This window comes from Dipodomys spectabilis, unplaced genomic scaffold, assembly GCF_019054845.1.
Source record: "Dipodomys spectabilis isolate Male_0828 unplaced genomic scaffold, ASM1905484v1 ptg000365l, whole genome shotgun sequence".
Classification (NCBI taxonomy): Eukaryota; Metazoa; Chordata; class Mammalia; order Rodentia; family Heteromyidae; genus Dipodomys; species Dipodomys spectabilis.
Window position 1 is genome coordinate 1,697,402 of NW_024871042.1, and position 22,218 is coordinate 1,719,619.

The 22,218-nt window shown below is 37.4% G+C and overlaps 1 protein-coding gene across 1 annotated transcript in view; it reads left to right on the plus strand.

Moving 5' to 3' along the window:
- Macrod2 (mono-ADP ribosylhydrolase 2) overlaps window positions 1-22,218 on the plus strand; it is a 1,713,649-nt gene that overhangs the window by 1,197,561 nt on the left and 493,870 nt on the right. The window contains exon 7 of the mRNA XM_042666421.1: window positions 19,791-19,821. Coding sequence (XP_042522355.1) covers window positions 19,791-19,821 — 31 coding nt within the window. The remainder of the gene's footprint in view (window positions 1-19,790; window positions 19,822-22,218) is intronic.

Sequence of the window (22,218 nt, forward strand, 5' to 3'; positions counted from 1 at the left end):
CTATCCATGAAAGCTACACTTTATCATATAGATAAAAGTATGAATGGATTTGAAAGAATCTTATAGAAACCCTAACCTGTGACATTTAGCCTAATAAATTTCATATTAAAATTGTCCCCAAATTACTTACACAATACCTAAAAATGTTACACAATACCTAAAAATAGTAATCATTTTATGCTTTGGCTATAGTTTAGTTGTTTTGAACACAACACCTTTATAGTTCAGAGAAGTATATAACCTGGAGGGATTTATCAGTATTTTTTTTACAAACTCATTCTTCATTTTCCACCCTGTAAAACCCCATGGCTGCTTGGAAGAGTTGAATCCTGGTGTACAAGACATCAGGCACAGATCTGAATCTAGGTTCTTCCTGAAATCATGGAAATGGTAATGGAGGTGGCTTCCCTCTACCTGTTGCTGTGTGTATCCTTCCATGTCTGAATTTACCTGTGAATTTTTTTTTTTGCCAGTCGTGGACCTGAACTCTGGGCCTAGGTGCTGTCTCTCAGCTCTTCAGCTCAAGGCGAGCGCTCTATCGTTTGAGCCACAGCTCCACTTCCGGCTTTTTCTGTTTATGTGGTGCTGAGGAATCAAACCCAGGGCCTCATGCATGCAAGGCAAGCACTCTACCACTGAGCTACTTTTCCAGTCCTACCTGTGATTGTTGTACACAGGCTCTTAGCATCTCTTAACAATCTCCTCCCTCCTTTTTCCATTGCTCCTAATACTTGCTATCTAAGTGAGTGATGAAAGAAGTCTGCAAAGTTCAGATGCTAAATCAATGATAATTAGGTTCTCTTTATTTTTCCAGAAGGTGCAATGTTGTAGGAAAAAGAACTGTAAATAAAATTAGTTGTTACTAGCAGTTGGAATCTCCAAACACTCTATAATTTTATTTCTGTTAATGAGGCACATGAGAATAAATAAGTTCCAGAGGATTTAATTTTGGTCATGTACTTTTTTTAAGTTGAAATAATGCTACAGGCATTTCCCAATATGGGGAATGTGTGTCACACCCAACAAAGCCTCCCGAGAAGAGAATGGCAGGGGAAAGTAAACAAATGCATCATCATGTCCAGGAAATTAACTAAGTGTTCTGCAGATAGTGAACTGTACATTTTTTCTAGATTATGAGCAACATATTTCACAAACTGTGGAAATCAATGAGTAAATTATCTTCAAAATGATCATACCCAGGAGTGAACACTCCCATAGGTAAATTTCAAATTAAAGGATTCTTTTTTCATTCCTCTACCCATCCATACCTTCTACATATTCAGTGGACATCTTTGAGGTTCTGGCTACTTCTTAGTGACTTTGTTGCACACTGATTGTTCACTCATTCTGATGAAACAACCTCCGTAAACTTCATGAGAATTTATTCTCTTTTCTCTGAACAATTATAGTTTTCTGCTGGTATGACCACTAGTATGTTTATATAGTATAATATTTTGGTAATTTTAAAAGCCTATTCTTAATATTACTATATGGTTTATACACCTCTATGAGTCTTTGGACTAAAATCTTACCTAGACTAAGGAGTGATCATAAAGGGAAGAGTACCTCAATCTAATAAAAGATATGTAATGTGATTTATTGGCTGCTGTTTCACCATGCTATTTCTTGTCAGCCAGTTATAAGTAATAACTGCAGCACAAAGGAAAACTGAGTAGAACATTCACACTGTAGGCTTAAGAAAATGCATGTCTAAAATCATCTTCATTTTGATGGGCATACCCACATACTTACATAAATTTTCGAAAGTAAGAAAGTGACAGTTGGTCTGGAATCTTAACACGGAACACGAAACGATTTAAATTATTAAAACTCTTCAGGGCAAAATTTCAGACCTATTATAGCAAGAAAATAGCCCCAGTGAGATCTGTCATGACCAGTCTATTCTTCTGGGAAACATATGAATTATTATGTCTAATGACTTTGCTGGTGGGTCTGGCCTATGTAATTAAGATCTAAATTTAACTCCATGTTCCTTCTACAACTAAATTTCTTATCTGGACAAATGACCCCATTTATGAAAGCTCATAAAATATCATAGGCAAGTCATTACATACTTAAAATCATTCTAATAAATTAACCAAAGATGGTCGTCATATCTGCATTGCTAATAACTTTCCAAAAGTATTACTTACCATAAATTACTATAAAATGCGGCATTCAAGAGAAGACAACTAGAATCAATAATAACAATAAATAAGTACCTTTCTTTGTTTTCAACTAATGAAAATTCTTGCATTTTCTGTTGTGGTTTCACTACCAGGATGTGAATTGTACAGATACCAGTCTAATCCAGAAACCTCCTGAACTATGGACAGTGCAAAATATCATGCATTTCTTTAAGTAATATGGAAGTTATTGTTTTGGGTTTTTTGCAAATTTTACTCTATATCAAACATGATATGAATCAGGGTAGAGATTACAGTCTTGGAAGGACTAGAACAGCAAGTCTAAGATAAAAAATAACATACCTAAGTTCTTGTATAGCCTGGTTATTAGACCTTGTTAGATTCTGTAGGTTGTCTTTTTAGCTTAGTGATTATAAGCATAGCTGCAGAAGCTTTGTAACCTGATACAATCCCATTTGCTAATTATTTCTATTTGTTGAACCACTGGAGGTCTATTCAGGAAGTTACTTCCTATGCCAATAATTCTAATGTTTCCTCTACTCATTCTTATAGTAGTTTGAAGGTTTCCAGTCTTACATTGAGGTCTTTGATCCATCATGAATTGATTTAAAAAAATTAGAGACAAGGATCCAATTTCATCCAGTTTCCCCAGCACCATTTGTTGAAGAAACTATATTTTAACATATATGTTTAGCTCCTTTGTTAAAAAAATAATCTGATAGCTGTAGGTGTGTTTGTGTGTGTTCTTTTCTGGGTCTTCTGTTCCATTTGTCTTAAGGTCTGTTTTTGTGCTAGCATCAGGTTGTTTTGTTATTATAGTACAATAGTACAGTTTGAAATCCAGAATTATGATACCTCCAGCATTGTTCTTCCTCAAGATTGCTTTGGCTATTCAGAGATTTTGGTGCTTCCATATGAATTTTGGAATCAATTTTTCTATCTCTGGGAATAAGTCATATCTAAAGGAAGCAGAAACTCTTACCTTTTTTAAGGTTACTAATTAGGCACTCCATCCCTATGAGGACAGTCTAGTGTGCTTCATTAAGGTCTACTTCATCTCACCAAAGCAAATCAAAGAGTAAAAGAAAAGTTAAACAAAGAGGAAATATTAGAGTTCTACTCAGTTAAACACAGCACAAGAAAAATAATCTACATGTGATTGGAGTGTGTTAATAAATATTGGCTGAGAGTTCAAAGAATCCTCAGTGAGTTTCTCAAGAAATAAATTAAGTGGTGATTTCTAATAATGAGTACATTCTTGGAAGTCTATTAGATCACAGCATCATAGTCTTTAGGGTGGAAGTGTTTCTCAGAAAACATTTCATGGGACCTTCCTCGTATGCCAAGAAAATCCAACTGTGACAAGAAGGGAGACTGAGTATTTATCTAAGCCCCAAACCAAAAACAAAATCACCTTACTGACTGGTACTTGCTTCCTCATAAAGTACAATGATCATCCTACTACATGTTTACATGCATAGTGGTTTCCCCTAGCCAAGTAGCACAAGTCAAACAGTTAATATAGTCACTGGAGATGCCATTAGCAGCTGGATCAAGCCTGAGATAAAGTTAGACTTGCTGGTGGATGTTTTATAAATTAGAAGAGTACATATTTCTTTTCTTTGGGGTGCAGCTTAGTGTCCTTTCCAACATGAGGATTGTGTGTGTGTGTGTGTGTGTGTATGTGTGTGTATGCTTTTGTTTGCTTGTACTAGGACTTGAATTCAGGGCCTTGGCACTATGCCTTAGCTTTTTCACTCAAGGCTAGCACTCAACCACTTGAGCCATACCTTCACTTCGCACTTTTTTTTGGCTCATTGGAGATAAGGATCTTATGAATTTTCTTGTCCAGGCTGGCTTTGAACCTTGATCCTTACATCTCAGAGATATAGAGAAGGTAGTTATAGGCATGAGCCATCAGCTTTTGACAAGGTTTAATGATACAAGAATCAATATCAATGAAGGGCTCAAAAGTGCGAATGTTACTTAGCTTGAAGGGTAATGCTCTAAACTCTTCTACTTGTAGTATATGTTGTGGCCCAGCAGCATTGTTATCACCTCGGAGTCAGTAGTGCAGAATCTCAGATCTACTGAAGAAAATCTGACTTTCAGCAAAGTTCTCCATGTGATTTGTCTATACATTAATATTTAAGAATTTTCCAGTCTACTTTGGAAAGCAGTATGGAGGTTCCTCAAAAGACTTCACCTAGAGCTCCCCTATGACCCAGCAATCCCACTTTTGGGCATTTACCCTAATGATTACAAACAAGACCACACTAAAGCTACCAGCACAACTATGTTTATTGCAGCATTATTTACCATAGCTAAGATATGGAACCAACCCAGATGCCCCTCAGTAGATGAATGGATCAAGAAAATGTGGTATATATACACAATGGAATTCTATGCCTCCATCAGAAAGAATGACATTGCCCCATTTGTTAGGAAATGGAAAAACTTGGAAAAAATTATATTAAGTGAAGTAAGCCAGGCCCAAAGAAACGTAGGTCCCATGGTTTCCCTTATTTGTAATATCTAGTATATGTATGAGTCAAGCGGAAAAGGTCAGATAATGTGATGTCAGGAAAATGAACCCTTAGATGTGTATTTTAATGTTTTTTTCTTTCATGCATGTGTTTCTAACACATTTATAAGATTATCTCTTTGTTGCTTTGTATGTCCCTCCCCCACAGTATAACCCCTGCTTTCACTATATTTGATGTCAGTATAACTTGTGGAGGAGATGGGGAAAAACCAGTTGTTTAAGGATACAGGTGGACCTGTTGCAACAATGAGAAGTACAAGTTGTCATGTCGAAAACGAGCTTTACAACGTTGGTGGGGGGGGGGGGGGAAGGAGAAGGATTGGGATTAGGGGGGGAGGAGGCTGGGAAGGGATGTGAAGGGTAAACAAAGGAGGAGGCTGCAATGCTTGGTAAGAAATGTACGTATTATCCTGCCCATGTAACTGTAACTCCTCTGTACAGTATGTTCACAAATAAAATTAAATTAAATTAAAAAAAAAAAAGAATTTTCCAGTCTAAAATTTGGGATATATTGACTGTGGACCTAAATACATATAAATTCCATGGACAAAAACAACAACACCAAAAAACAAACAATACAGTTGTAAGTGGTGTTGACATTTTATGTGGGCAGAAAGACAGTGTTTAACAGGACCAGAGGAGCTGGGGTTTAAATGAGGCAGTGTTACTTGGCTCTTTCTGGTTTATCATTGATTTCTTTGTAGCTTTCAGAGAACTTCCACTTCAAGTGTCCCTGCCTTGAGCAATAATTCCTTCCCTTCCTTCCCCAGATTGGAATTAATGCAGTGTTTTCTTAAAATTTATTTTTGTTGCAGTAGTCATATAAAGGGGTTTCAGTTCCACATGTCAGTTTATGAGCAATGTTATCTTAAGAAGTTGAATCTGGAGTTCTATTATTATCTAGTCACTTGCTTCTATAAATACCAGTAAATTAGTAGCATCTGGGACCTTGTTGTGATGGTAAAGTCTCACCCTGCCCCAGAACTCACGTTATTTTGAGAAGCTCAAGTACTTGGATACACATTGAACTTTGAGGAGCACTGAGCAGTGGCACTTTCTCAGCCAGTGATTTGTCCATCCTGAAGAAATTCAGATAAAATTTGGGTGAGCTTCATCACAGACGGTGGAGAGGGGAGCCATGCAAAGTATGTGGAGTAATTATTGCATGTTTGTAATGTCTGTACCTTCTAGCAGAATACTGAAAGTGAATTTAAAGGAATGTGGAATGTAGCTTTTGTAGCTTGACAGCAGCTAAAAAAATCTCAGGAAGACATGTTGGTCTAGAAAGGAACATTTTTGTGTACATATGTGCCAGCCCTGGGAATTGAACTCAGGACAAGGATATACTTTCCCTTAGCTTTTTTGCTCAAGGCTAGCAGATTGTCTCTTGAGCCACAGCTCTACTTTGAGCTTTTTGCTGGTTAGTTGGAGATAAGAGTTTTATGGACTCTCTCTTCTTCTTGTGATGGTTTCAACTACAATCTTCAGATATCAGCTTCCTGAATACACAGGATTACAGGCATAAGCCACCAGCACCTGGCACAAACACATTTTATGAAGTGGAGGAACATTAGATAGCTCTTTGAAGCACAGAAACTTTGTTTTCTTATCATTAAAAACCTTCCTTGTGACAGTAAGCAGTGTCTGTTTACTAATGAAACTATTATTTTATTTTTGAAAGAGTATATCTACTTTCATAAAAATCCTCAAGGAAGAAATAGTAACCTTCAGGGAGAGGAAAAGCCCTGGGTTAAAATCCTACCACACTTCCTTTCAAAGGCGTGTAACTCGGGGATTTAGAAAGGATCATATGAAGTGGGATTAGGGCCTGTTGTAGATGATGATTACTTTGCTGTCCTTGATGGAGATGCAAGTGTGAGACTGTGATCAAAAGTCTAAAGCCCCCACTGTGTGAAATCTGTTTAATGAAGAATGAAGAACCAGCTGTGGCTAAAATTATTCATCTGTACATCCAGAAATTCTCTGTCTCTCTATCCTTCCATCTTTCATCCATGTAATGTGTGACCTCATTCCTCCCTCCAAAACTAGTTGGTATTTGGTACATGCACTAAGTTTATTCCCGCAGAGTAGGAAGGAATTTAGTTTGAATGCATCTCAGTGAATTACAGGTATGCCACTTTCTGCGGAACATTGTCTGCTCATCTGGATGGTTTTCTCATCATCCAGGGCTGAAAGCCGGTGCTAAACTGTGTACATGGTACCAGGCTCACTTCTTGCTCTCCTCCTTCTGATTCTGGAATGATGCTGGTTTGAATAATGCAGGAATCACTGGGAAATGTGTACAAATAATTCCCCTCGTGGGGCCTGAGCTGTCAGATATCGTTTTACAGACTAGCTGTTCCCCATCTTGTTCTTTCTGCTCATTTCCATAATAGACTTCAGTTGATAAAACTCTTTGCTGTGATTGATGGCTTACAAAGCAACAGCCATTTGCAGGCCAAGGGTAACAGTTCTTGAACCTGGAAAATATGACTAGGATCAATTTCTTTTTCTTTCTGTTTTCTTGCTTTCCTTTATTTTAATCGTTCCTACTGAGTGCGTTCTTTAGACATCTCTTTCTTAGTCATTATCCCCTAATTAATTCCCTTGTTAAATATAAAGTGTGCATTAGGCTTGACTAATGTCTTCCTTTGTGTCTAAGGAAAGAAGAATTTATTACCTTTACATATTGACTCAAGCTGCATAATCACAACTCATTTGTTTAAAGCCCTCATTCTTTACAAACCATGCTGGAGTTTAGGCCCCAAGCAACTGTCAGAAGTCTCACCTGCCTCTCATCAATATGATATGGAGTCAGGTGTTTGCAAGTATAATTGGTTTAAGAAGTGGCTGTATTCACAGGGAAACCCATCTTTTCCTTTGTGTAACCGTTTCAAGTTCACACCATGAAATTATTGAGATGAAATGAAATTGCCCAATTCATGGAGAGAACATACTGACATTTGGAGGGACAGCACAGAAGTGTCAGGAATCTGCAGGCACAAAATGTTCATATGTGTTGGTAAACAAGCAGTCCGCTCCCTCTCCAATTTCATGGTTCTATGATGAATCAATAAACACTGAGAAGGACTTCAATTATTCCTGGGGAAAGAGCCTGTATTGCCTATCTGGTGAAGTAGTAGGGGGGGGGGGGGGGGAGGAAAGAGTTGGTTGCCCAAAGCATAGTCCTAGAGTGAGCAGAAGATTTGGGAGATTGTTAGAAATGCAAAGTTTTGGGACCCATTCCAGATATGTTGAATCAAACTGTGATGGCCCTCCATGGGATTTTTGTTAACATAAAGTTTATCAGCTACGATCCTTGCATCTGGCACAAGTGGAAATGAGGCAAGATTCAAAAGTTGTGAAAATGACAGAAGAGTCTATTAGGAAAAAAATGTGACAGAGAAAGGATATTACATAGCATGGGCATATCACAAGAAGATGGATATTTCAGTTAATTTTCAGTCATCTTCAAGAAGCAGATATAAGCATTAAGTTGAATTAGGGTTGAGGGCAAAGGTATACATAGTTTAAGGCCATGGTTACAGGTGTTATTATCTCAGCTCTGGTTTGCTCAATTCTGGAGAAGTTTGCATTGTCATCCCTTGAGGGGAGCAATCTGGTCCTCATGAGGTGATTTCTTAGCTCAGGGTGCAGCTTCATCATAGGTAATTATCATCATTTTTTGGGGGGGGGGAATCTGTTCTTCACAGCTGTGGTGTTTCTTAAGAAGGTAGTGTCATAAGAAGATGGTGTCAGTCTTTCATCTTTCCTGGAATCTATGGTGATTGCAAATGACCTTGGAGAGAAGGGCTTAGGACACTTACAAACACAAAATGGAGCTACAGAAGGAGCAACAGTTTACATACCAGTTACAAGTATACTTTCAATAGATTGAAAGCTGGCTGTCTCTTTGGTGAGATTAGCATTAAACTTTTGAGGTTTTAGTTATTCAGATTCCTGTGAGAAATTCCTGTTCCTAGGTCCCAGTATACAGAGTTAAAGGTTACCTGTGATTCAGGGATTCTTACTGCAATGTATTGATTTTTTTATTGCTGTTTTTGAGACTTTGTTATCACACTTAAAAGTTCTTTTTGCATTTCTCCATGGCTCATTTCGAGTTGCTAAATTTGAGAAGCTAAAATCATATGCAGTTAAAGTTAAGAAGCTCTGTCATGAGCGTATTTTACACTTAGTAGAAAGTCATAATAATCCTCGGTTCAAGGGGCAGATTTAATATTGTTAATATCTGGTAGGTACTGCCTGAAAGGATGTTCAAAAAAACTCCAACCAGTCCTTTCTCAAGGACTGAGGCAATTCAAGATGGATTCTTCTCCACTGACCTTCATCCTTCCACCTCGTTGACTATTCTATAGAAAAGACTGCTTAGACTTTTGAGTAAGAAGATTTTCACTGTGCCTGTTTTCCCTCTTAACCTATCTAGGACTCTGGGGAGGTTACTCATCCCTTCATGGAATACTACTACTATTTCTATGACTACTACTACTACTACTTAGTTAATAACAATGGCCCTTCTAGTCTTTGTTATTATAAGACAGCAAAATCCCTGTGGATTAGTTCATTTTGTGTTGCTGTAATGAAATACTTAAAGCTGGATACTTTATAAGGAAATGCAGTTTATTCAGCTTACATTGCTGAAGTTTCATGAGCATGATGAGGAGCTTCGAGTTACATCACAGTATGGCAAATGGCTTCATGGTGTGGGAGTTGGTGCAGAGAGAGAGATTATCTAGCTAAATAGGATGTGAAGGAGATTCAACAACCAGGTTCATTCTTTTATTTTTTCTTTCCTTTTCTTTCTTTTCTTTCTTTTTGTGTGCCAGTCCTGGGGGATTGAACACAGGTCCTGGGCACTGTCCCTGAGCTTTTTGCTTAAGTGTAGTACTCTACCACTTGAGTCACAGCACCACTTCTGGCTTTTGGGTGGTTAATTGGAGATAAGACTCATGGACTTTCCTGCCTGGGTGGTCTTTGAACCATGAAGTAGCTAAAATTACAGACATGAACCACGGGATCCTGGCTCAAGGCTCATTCTTTTTAAAGAGCCAGTTATGTAAGAGATAAAATGGTCCTTTGAGAATTACATTAATCTCTTCTAGGGACTGTACTCCCAGTGATTGAAGATTCTTCCACTGTTCCTGACCCCTAAAGTTCCCAATATCTTTAGACATTCCCAACTGAGGACCTAGCTTCTGGCACATGCTTTCTAAAAAATTATACATATATGTATATATATATATAAACATATATACATACACATACGTGGGCACGCACACACACACACACACACACACACACACACACACATATATAGCCAGTCCAGGGCTTGAATTATAGTCCTTGGGCTCTGTCCCTCCTTTGCTCATTTACTCAACCACTTAAGCCACAGCACCACTTCCAGCTTTTTCTGTGATTAATTGGAGATAAGAGTTTCATGGAATTGCCTGCCCAGGCTGACTTTGAACCTCTGTCCTCAGATCTCAGCCACAGGCTCCTGGCCGCACATGAAATTTTGAAGCACATATTTAAACCACATTCACATCATATTTCCTGGAAACAATAGAATTTATTAGATTGACATTTATATGTAAGAGATATATGGAGATAAGACTTTTATTATTAAGAAAGTTAAGGACTGACTCAGAACCATAAATACTAAATAGGCCCTACTCAAATTTACTTTGCAGGTGTGTCCATAGTACTCATGCTGTGTGGAGCCTTGCACATGGTACCTAAGATGCAGGAGGATATTGTCTACATCCAAGTAGCTACATCTCTCAATTTTCTCCCATTTTGGTATTATTTGCAATCTTGCCTTAGCTTCAAGCCAAGTCTTCAGGAGGCCTTTCTTCTTGTGGTTTTACAAGGATTATCATTCTTTCTCTGTCTTGCCAAGACCTTCTAGAGATGACTAAAAAAATGTATCGTAAATAATACAAATGTCTTAGGCTGCTTTGGAGAAGCAGAGCTCTCTAAGAGGAAGCAGCCTGATATTTAGTCTGACAGCCTTGGGGTGAGGGTGGGACTGAGAGGTAAATTGTGAGAAACTCAGCATGCAAGGCAAGGGCGAATAACAAGAAACATCACAGGAGATTTCCCAAACCTTGGTGAGGCTCTCTGGATGGGAAAGAACATGCTTTAGCCTTGACTCTACCAGATCAAGGAAGCAGGAGTCTATGTGACCCAGGCATCAGCTACTGGGAAGGGTTTCTCCTGTAGGGAGACTTGCTTCCAAGGCTCCTTGCTCCTTGTGTGCACTAGAAAATTCTGTACCAGCACTCGGGGACTCTGCGGTGGTGATCTCTGGGTGGGTAGTGGGGTACACAGGGGAAAATGGGAGTGGTACACCCATTTTGTTCATACCTCCATGCTAAGGAAAGCTCCAAGTCCTTAGTCTTCATCAGCTCCTACAGAGAGCTCTGTATTCTTTCAGGCAGTGATTTTTTCCCCTTGTGGCCTTTAAACACGGGGGCTCTTCATGTCATTTAGACCACTTCTTCAATCAGGATGGCCTCCCCCTGAAGACACCCCCTTAGGCTTGACAGTGGCTGAGCTGTGGCCTTTCAGTCTCAAGTGAATAATTTACTTCTCAGGGGATCTGAAGTGATTGACTTCTTATCTCAATTTCCCCTGGGCTCTGGACTAGCAGTATTGGCAAAGGGCATCCTCCTGCCACTCCTCACCTCTTGATATCAGGAATTCGAAATGTTCCTAATCCAAGTACTTAATCATGAGGACAAGGGAAAGAGGCTACTTACAAAATAGAAAGTGACAAAGTTCATTGAAAAGTCACCTTGTAGGGGACATTTAGTTTCAGTAGAGGCTTTCCTATTACACGACTGATCTGCTGTTAGTATGGGCAGGATTTTTGCATTGTTTGTTTTACTTTGGGTTTTTAAGCCTTCGATGCTTCCCTCTGCTTCCATTTGCTGTGAGTTCGCAGAGCGAATGGGATGGCACAGGATGCACATTCTTTTTGGTTCAGCAGGTTTATGGAGACTGGTTTTCATCTTCACATATGTGGAGCTTTTAGGGAACCATTCCTACCAGTCACGTGAGTGAGCTCAGGCACAAAACAAGTGTTTCCCTTCATTGGCTCCAACATTTAGCATTCCTAATAAATTCATAGTGGAATTAATCCAGCTGTCTTCTCACAAAATATAAAGTTTAGAAGAGGACTGCTACTATTCATGGCTGTGTAATAGTTTGTTTTATACTGCATGGGGTTGTATAGTTATAAACATGAAAGCAGCTGGCAATAAAAGACTTTATGACAGCCATTTCAAAGGTGTAATGAAGAAAACAAAAAGAAACCAAGTTATTGCTTATAATTACGGTGCCTGGATGAGCCTGCATAGTGCTTTCCAGACATTTCACTGGCCATTTCTGTGTCACAGTCTCCTATAAATGACATTGGCCTTCAGCTTATTTAGCTGTGGGAGTGAGAACTTCACCTGATGAGATTTGAATTTTTACATTAAAAGTTTATTATTTTTTTAATGAGCTAACAATCCATTTGCTATATTCATCCTTGTGATGGAATTATTTAATTTTCTTGACTCTCGATTCTCTTACAGACTTTTAAGGAAGCTGTTATATTTTTGTTTGTTTGATTGGTTGGAGGCCAGTAGAGGGGCTTGAACTCAGAGCCTGAGTGCTGACCCTTAACTTTCTTATTCAAAGTTAGCACTCTAATGCTTGAGCTGCCCCTCTGCTTTGAGCCTTTGGTTAGTTAACTGGAGATAAGAGTCTTTCCTGACAGAGAAAGTCAGCAGTCCTCAGACCTCAGTCTCCTAAGTAGCTAAGTTTACAAGTGTAAGTTACTAGTGCCCAGCTATTTTCACAGTTGTAAATGCAGTTGTCCCTTGTTTCAGTCCTGGAACATAGTGAGCAGCAAAGTGTAGCAGCAAAGGAGCCTAAGAAGAACCAGGAAATAGGATGCTATAGGCTTGGAGCCATGGTAGGACTTTGAGTCACATTGAAGAGTGATGTGACTAGAAGGTTCACATGAGGTAAGGAATAAGACCTTGAGCTTTAAGTGCAAATGAATGGAGTGAAGGGTATTCATCAGATCATGGAGAGTGTTGTTCCGCAGGGCCATATCCTAGTTGAATAAGAGGAGGGAAGAAGCATGGCTCTGTGGGAAAGTTCTTACTGCTGTCTACCTCTACCAGTCTTATGGGAGTCTTGTATTTCATGTATTATTTGCAAAATTAAGAAATATTAAAGGCAAAAGAGAAAGCATACATAAGAAAACAACTTCCTTAGTATTGCTTTCAATGAGCTTGGGCACATTGCCTTTCTTAGTTTTACTTTCTTCCATGTTTATAAAAAGGGGGAGTTGCAATTTTATCACAGACTTTTTCATAGGAATGGATGAGATAATACACATACAGCTCTTAGCCTAGTGATGAGCCCATTGCAGTTATTTGAAAAATGAGTGATTGTGGTTATGTAGCCACCTCCTGAGCTATAAAATAGCCTCTTTCTCTGTCACCTTTTGCTTAAACTATAGGAAAATGAAGAGACTCTTTTATAGCATCATACAATTTAATAGTTGAATCAACCATCTAGTCCACCTTAGTTCCCTGTGTAGATGGGTAAACTGAGGCCCTTTGTGGATATACTGTCAGATCTCAGATCCTACTTTAAAGTCTCTTATCACAAACACTGATATTTTATACTCCATACTTTCTGACTTACTTAATGTTTTAACTGACCCTTTGCATACTTTTATTTTTCAAGGAAACTTTATCACCATAGAGGGAAAACCAGTATTCTTTGTTATAGCAAACTATAATCACTCATGATTTGAGCTTATTTCTACCATTGTCATTGCTACAATAATGCTCTGTAACAAGCCACACCGTACCTCAATAACACACACTGGGAAGCATTTCTTTCTTGCTCACAAGACTATGGACTACTTTGGGGCACTGCTAATCTGGATTGGGTTTACTTGCTTTGCTCCACTTATCTCTCTTCTTTTCTAGGCAAGCATAAAGCATTTTGGTCATATACTAAACCCTCCCCATGGTTCTCTTCTAAAGGCAAGTACAAAAATTCAAACATAAAGTCATATCCACTTTTATTCCATTGACCAAGCTCAAGTCCTTCAAGAATAGGATAAAGAAAAATGTATTGTTCCTGTCTTAGTTGGCTCAGGCTGATATAACATAGATATCATACACTTGATGGCTTCAATCACAAGCATTCACTTCTCATAATTTTAAAGCTTGGGAAGTCCAGGGTTCAAGTGCTGGAAGCTTTTGGTGTCTGACTAGAGCTCTTTTCCTACCTTGAAGATACCCATATTCATTTTCTTTTTACACAGGGTCAAAAAAATTTTTCTTCTTAGATGGGCACTAATTCTATTTATAGGAGCTATATCCTCAGGATCTTATCACCTCCCCCAAAGCCCCAATACCAAATTTTATCACAATGGGGATTAGGTTTTAACAAAGGAACTGCAAAATGTGTATACGATGAAGTCCTATTTAGTCCATTGTATTATCCTAGTGGAACTTCTTAGTTTCAGATACTATAACTAGTAACTATAGATCACAGTTCTCAAGGCTGAAAAGTCTGAGGTCAGTGTGCTGTCATGATTTCATTAGGATAAGGGCCCTTTCCCAGACTGCAAACACGCCATTTCTCCTTGTCTCCTTACTTGGTAAAAAGAATTGGCTACTTCTCTGGCCTTTTATAAGTGTACTAATTTCTTCATGAGGGATTCTGCCTTATTTATGGTCTAGTTACTTTCCTAAAACCCTACCACTAAATACCATTACACCTTAACATGAGCTGTGAGGCGATGCAAACATTTGGTCTGTTGGAGGATTTTGAAATTACGCAGTAAATTGTGCAGATAAAAAGGAGGGATGAAGACTTGAGGACATTATGGAATTTGTCACAATAATATGTAGATATTACATTTAAAATACCAATCTGTTTACCAGCCAAAACTATTTTGCATTAAAGAGTGTGCTATGCTACAATCTGAGATTTCCCAAAATAATCTGTATCTTAGCTGAGAGAAACGGGGCATAACCTTTAGTATCTAGAGATAATGATAATTTAAAGGTCTGAGTTGCAGTGTTTTTCAGATATATATGTATATGTATATTTATTATAGTCTAACTTCTTTGAGTATAGAATACCTTACAATAATGTATAGGGCTGGTAAAGTTCATTGCCTGTCCATGTGTATACTCGCTCATCAACCAAATAGATTTACTAAGCTTCCTTGATTTTCAGCCAGCTATCCAATTAGAAACCATTTTAGACAACTGTGTCTAAAACCCTTATTGCTAACTCTAGCATGAGCAAAGAAGAATACAACCATCAAATCTTCAGAGGTAGTGTTATAGGTTTGGAGGAAAAAAAAGTCCATGACCAATAGTAGAACACATGTTAACACAGACATAGGTTAAGGACAGGATTGACTGAAACAGTATCTATGACTCAGAGCTGATTTAGTACTGGACTGTGAATATGAGGCATTTTGGGGAAGCAATTGGTTCATTTTCTCTAGAGAAAGATGTACTTTTACAACTATGATATAAACTATAAATAGTAATCTCAACATGTAATAAAAATCCTAAATTAAAAGAAAGCAGGCATTACATTTCAACTTATGAAATTTTCTTTTTTCTTTCTTTTTTTTTCTTTTTTCTTTTTTGTCAGTTGTGGGGCTTGAACTTGTCCTGGGTGCTGTCCCTGACCTCTTCAGCTCAAGACAAGTGCTCAACCACTTGAGCCACAGCACCACTTTCATTTTTCTGGTGCTTAATTGGAGATAAGAAAGAGTCACCCGGAATTTCATGCCTGGGCTGGCTTTGAACTGGGCTCCTCAGATCTTAGCCTCTTGAGTAACTAGGATTACAGGTGTGAGCTACCAGCACCCAGCTGAAACATTTTTTTCTTAATTATACAAAAAGTAACATGAAATGAAGGTGGTTCTTATGAAAATGACAACTTTCTCAATTTACTGAAGTGTGATATACAATTAAAAATACTTAAACAAGAGGTGGATCTTGCTTACAAATAATGTTAAATTTAACTGAAACTGATCTAACAATAAATTTGCTCATAAACTGATAGATCCCAAAGTTTGGAGTCACCTCATAGTTAATATATGCTGATAGGTCCTTGAGAAAGAACTCTTCATTCTGTTGTCTGTATGGCTACAGCCTGCTGCCTGTACTTATACAGATCAATCAGCACTTTCCCTTGGACCTGGGAATGAAGTCCATCCTCTCCAAAATACAGAATTTCTACAGAAATGTGGACAGTATGTAGCTAGGTGCCAGTGACTCACACCTACACTCCTAACTATTTAGGAGACTGAGATCTAAGGATCTTGGTTTGAAGCCACTTTGGCAGACAAATTCAGAAGATTCAGATCTCCAATTAACCAACAAAAGGCCCAAAGTGGAGGTGTTGATGTATAGCTCAAATGACAGAGTATCAGCTATGAGCAAAAACAACAAAGAAATGAGTAAAGTAGAATAGATGAGATGACCATGGATAAAGATGAAAGAAACTTTCTTGATTTTCATCAAGGGTCAGAGAAAGGCAAGTTGAAGTAATGATGTTAGTTTAGGATTTTCTGTCTTGCTTTTGAGAGAACATTGTGAATCAAATTTAAAAACCAGAGGGACTTCTCTGGTGCTTACATTACAGATACAGAAAGCAGAGATAAGAAATGGCATAGAGGGCTGGGAAGGTGGCTCAGTGGTAGAGTGTTGCCTTGCATGCCTAAGGCCCTGGGTTTGATTCCCCAGCACCACATAAGCAAAAAGAAAAAAGCTGGAAGTGGGCTATGGTTCAAGTGGTAGAGCACTAGCCTTGAGCTGAAGAGCTGAGGGACAGCGCCCAGGCCCAGAGTTCAGGCCCTACGACCGGACCCCCCCCCCAAAAAAAGAAAAGAAATGGCATAGAAATTTAAAGATTTCAACGCTTTTATTAAGTGCTTGAAACCAACATGTTAGACTAAGGCAAGTATTTTCCAGTTGTTGGCCCAATCTGTAATTTTACAAAAGAAAGACAATTCTCTAGGTCAATTCAATGATTCTAATGATTATATATAAATAAAGAGTATATAAATGATATATATGTACATATATAAAAACATATAAATATATATATGTAAATTTTTCTCCCAAGAGAGCAGCATATCCTAGTTTAGAAATAGCCTAAAACTAAGTGTTATCAAACTAATTTCTGATGCCTATATGATTGTACTTGATTAGCACAGATATTTTGCTCCTGGAGTTTGCCAGAAAAGGGATTCTAGAGCCTTGAAAATGATGTCATTTCCCAAATTCTATAGATGACCATTGAGTTAGATGCACTTCAACAAACTAAGATAATTGGCCTGGGTTTTGATACGATCTATTGTTTCTCTATGGAAAAGGGTTTTTGATGAAGGTAGTTATGCTAAACACAGCTCTGAAATCAGAGCATCCTATTTTTCTCCCTTCTGTTAGCCCCATCAGAAATTTATTATGACAAAGAACACAGCTGATGGATTGCAAAATCCTCAGTTGAACTCTCTCTTCCTCTCTCTACGTCCCCATCTGTCTCTTTTACTCTTAGTACTCTCTCTCTCTCTTTTTCTCTGTCTCTCTCAAGTAATAAAAAGTGATTAATGGAGGAGATGTAGTTTAGATGAATTATATGCAGTGTTATTGTATGTAAAATTACTTTTCCATGATACTGTATTTCCATCTTTGCTTTAGCATTGCCTTTTTGTTTCAGTTAGCACAATAATATTACCGAAGTCATCCTCCATTACATTACTGTTTGCCTTCACATTTAAGGCAACGATGTCATTTTCAGATGAAGCCATTTGTCCTTGTTAAGGCAGACAAGGCAGTTACTACATTCAGACTCAATTATTAAGTTGCATGATTGATTCCAAGGGAGAGAACTGGGAGCTGAAGCAAATAGAATGTGTCCTTAACTGCTTGGTATGTTCTTTCTTCTGCTAGATCTAATGGGAGAATAACTCATGTCATTGGAAGTAAGAGTTAGTTTAGATCAGGAAACCTGCTCTGAGATGGAGAATAGGGTATCAGATAACTATTAAGGAATGCCTTCAATGCCAACATCTGGAGAAGAGAGGGAAAGGAAGCCAAAGAGGACTCAGGGAGAAGGTGGCATGTACTGTAGGTCCAGTGCCTGAAAGTTTACAGTATTTTGAGAATATACATCGCACTAATGCTTCTGTGTCATTGGGCGAATTGTAGCACTCAAGAATATTCCTCCAAACTTCTTAGTACCTCAAGAATCCTAGGGAGATGCTGGGAGTATTGCTCAATGGTTGCCTAGCATGTACAAAGGCCCTAGGTTTGATACCCAGCACTGCAAAAAAGAAAAAGAAATGAAACAAAGAGAAGGAAACAAAAATATGTCTGACAATGAAATAATTAAAAGGATAATACATACTATGTCCCAGAAATTCCCCTATTTCCTCGGTCCTAGCACTTAGTACTTAATAGTAAAAGGTTTCTGCAGAGAAGAAAGGGTTTCAATTTATAGACACAAATTGAAATAATTTTTAGTTTCTTTAAAACAAAATAACACAAATTCTGAAATTTTGAGAAGGCATCAGGTAAAAGGAATACACACTGGTCTAGAAAATGGTAGAGAAATCGGGTACTAGTGAATCACCAGCCTCCAATCCTAGCTAATCTGGATATGGAGATCAGAGTATCTTCCTAGACTTGGTTAATCCCAGAGACTATCTTGAAGTAACCTTACTGGGCTGAAGTATGTATGTCTAAAGTGGTAGAATACCAGCCATGAGCCGGTAAGCCTAGGAACTACAAGGTATTAAATTCAGGTTCAGGAAAAAAAAAGGTACAGGAAATTCATAATATATATTAACCCAAAGATGTAAAGAAAAATGACTTAGATATTTCTTCATTACAATTATTAATAATAATGTTAGTTACCATGGCCAACTGCAATTGTGTTATTTCAAATTTATTTTTATTATTATCGTTAAGTAGTTGTACAAAGGAGATGCCATTCAACTAAGCAGTTTACGAATATAATCAGCAAAAACTCTACAATTAATTGCCATAGAAAAGTTTTATTTTTTTAACTGAAAAAAATATAAAAATAAGAAAGATCTTGACTGAATTCACACAGATTTACAATAGAGAAGAGAGTGCCACACCTGGATGGCATTGTACAGTTAGAAAGCCTAAATAGGAATAAATTGTGCATCTATACATGTGCATTCATTTAAAAAATCAAATGCTTTATTGCTCAGTGAATGTGGTATGAACTGTACTGTCTCAATAAATGTTTAAGGACAGATGCTTAAAAATAAAAGGGCATGTACAATATAAGTTTATTTTACATTTTGCTGACATTCAATTTACACATCAGAGCAAAATACAGAACACACCTTCTTATACATTCTGCATAGCCAGTTGAGTCTCATCAAAAGCTTTACATTAATTTTTTCCAAACCTTTTTTTTTTTTTTTTTTTTTAGTTTTAACTACACTGCGTTTCAGTGGTCCCTAGAAATGGGACATGAATGCTGATTGATTTCAGATTGCAGAACACCAGGATAACATCAGATTACTGGAGAATGAGCAGGAGAAGTTTCAGATCCACCACCACTTGGCATTTCTGTCACGCACACACCGTAGACGTTATGCACACACTGTAGACACAAACCATCTCAAGAGCATATGTAATAATGAAGTGTGGTGGAGGAATTAAGAAGGATGCGTTGTAATGACTGTTTATCTTCTCACTGATAAATCTATTTCATTGGGGGTTGCATCATTTTTTTTAACAACAGTTAAGAGTTGGCTCACGAGATTCTTGAAACTTAAGTTGGATCAAGTGAGTTGGTGTAATTGCAGGAAAAGAAAGCTTTCAATGAAGCAAACATTTTCATTTCCAGAGGATCTCCTGTTCCACATACTAAGCCTGAGTGTAACTCCACTTACAAATGGAAGATATCTTTTATCAAACAAAATACATGTCAAGATAGATAATGTACAGAACAATTTCTTTGAAATTTATTGCAATTTTTGTGTTTTTTCACAGGCATTTCCCTGCATCTCAACGGGCATTTATGGTAAGTGATCTAATTTTGATGATGTTTGTACTTCTTTGTTAAATGAAAGAGAGAGTGGTTAACTGGAAAAAATAAAAATGTTCTCTGCTGAATATATTTTGCTGTGATTTAAAGAGACCTCAGATGCAGACTCCACATTCTTCCAAATTCCATTAAGGAATCCCAGAAGCTACTCAGATTCTTTGGTTTTCTTCAATTTGATTGCAGTGGATATCACAGGAAATGAGTTGATACATTGTTTCTAGAAGGCTTTTGTTAAGTCAAAAAATTATTCCAGTGAGCTTGACCTCTAACACTGTTTTTTAAAAAATAAAGTCAGATATCCCTCTTAGAATAAGTACAATGTGCATGAAGCCTAGCACTACTATTATTTTGTTGTACTTTACACAATAATAGAAACATTAAAATGCATATACCTGTATTGCTATTTTTTTTAAGAAACCCAAAGAAGTGCTTCTTAATATAAAAAAGTTTTAACATGTTGCAAATATGTTTTGGTATTGATGGGCTGTATTAAGTAGTGAATGTTTCACTTACAGATTAAAGCAAAATGTTTTTTAATTACTTATTTTTAGTAGCGTAAGTCAGCTGAATATTCTTTCAATATTCTTCCACCTGAATTGATTTTATGTTTCTCCCTCCCATCCCAGCCAGACTATTAATAACTGCAATTTCTAGATTGGGGTAAAATCAAGTGTATTTATCATTTTAGAATTTTCTGATGCCAGCAAAATAGATAGTGAACTTTCTAGACTTATTCTCACATGAAAGCTCTTAGCTAAGATATAAAATGTATAAAAATCTAAAAATATAGTTGTACATTATTGCTAAGAGAAATGAGACCTAGACTCTTGTCAAAGACAGGAAATGTGCTTTTCCTTAACATAGTATTTCTTTTGAAGTTCTTCTTGAAAATAAAATAGAAAATGTAGAAATGAATCAAATTAAGTGGCCAAAGATTTGGTGACACATTTATAGAGTGAACAGGTTGCCTCCTTCCTCTTCAGAGTCTACTCTAGGAATAAGGGCTCCACTTAAGAAAACAGTAGATGGACTGGGTTTGGACTAAACTAGACTCTTTGAATAATTTTCCTCATCATGGCCACAATGCCAAGTTAAAAATCCTACATATTTGCATAAGGAAAGTATTATGTACAAAGTTCTACTTGGTAAAGATCCCAACTCTTTTGTGTGTCTGGGTGTAAAGTTTTGATGCTGAGGCTTGAACTCAGGGGTTGAGCACTATCCCTTAGCTTTCTGCTCATGGTACTCTAGCACTTGAAACACTTCAAGGGTTTTACTGGTTAATTGGTGATAAAAATCTCGTGTCTGGACTTTCCTACCAGGCCTAGCTTCAGCTCTGGACCTTAGCTCTCAGTCTTCTAAGTATCTGGGATTAGAAGTATGAGCCACTGGCTCAGGCAAGAGCCCAACTCTTTATTTCACCTTATCTAGAATCAACCAAGACTTTGTTGCAAAAATAATTTTTATTTTAAGAAAATTCTTTCAACTTAGTCACAATTTCCTTGACATCAAACAAAACCTCAGCTGCCTAAACTACTAACATGTGCATTCTTTGTTTATTACCTTGTTGATGTTTATTTCTGAGAGTCTATGGCAATGTGGAAAGAACTTTAAAAGAAGAATGAACCCAAAGATAAGGACTCAAATGGTTTTTCTTGCCTGCTATTGTTTCTAACATATTTATAAGATGATTTCTTTGTTGCTTTGTGTGTCCCGCCCCATGGTATAACCCTTGTTTACACTGTATTTGATGTTGGTATAATTTGTGGAGGGGAAGGGAAAAAACAAATGTTTTAGGGATACAGATGGACCCATTGCAACAAAGAGATGTACAAGACGTTATGTCGGAAAACGAACTTTACAACGTTGGCATGGAGGGTGGGGTGGGGGTTGGGGGGGAAATAAAGGAGGAGGCAACAATGCTTGATAAGAAATGTACTCATTACCTTATGTAATTGTAACCCCTCTGTATGGTATTTTCACAATAAAAAAAATCTTAAAATAAAAAAAATTATACAGAAGAATTTATCTAATAGCATGTGCTATTAGAAAAAGGAGTGGCTAGAAATTTTTATAAAGAAGAATAAGAGGATGATGAAGAGGGAATATAAGACTAAGGCTTTGGACTGAATGGTTAAAAAAATCCATAGTGCATAATGGTCTATCAAGGGTAGGAATTTCTCCCTAGACACACTAATATCATAACTGGTTTGGTCCTTCATTGTGGCAAAGAAAATGAATGGGTGATAGTAGCCTGATGAAAGTATTGTCACTGTGTAAGCATAATCATTTGAACAATGATAGGTCAAAGAATAGTCTTGTTTTAAAAAAGTCTTAGCTATTAATTTATCTTTGGGAAAGATTGTTTTTGTT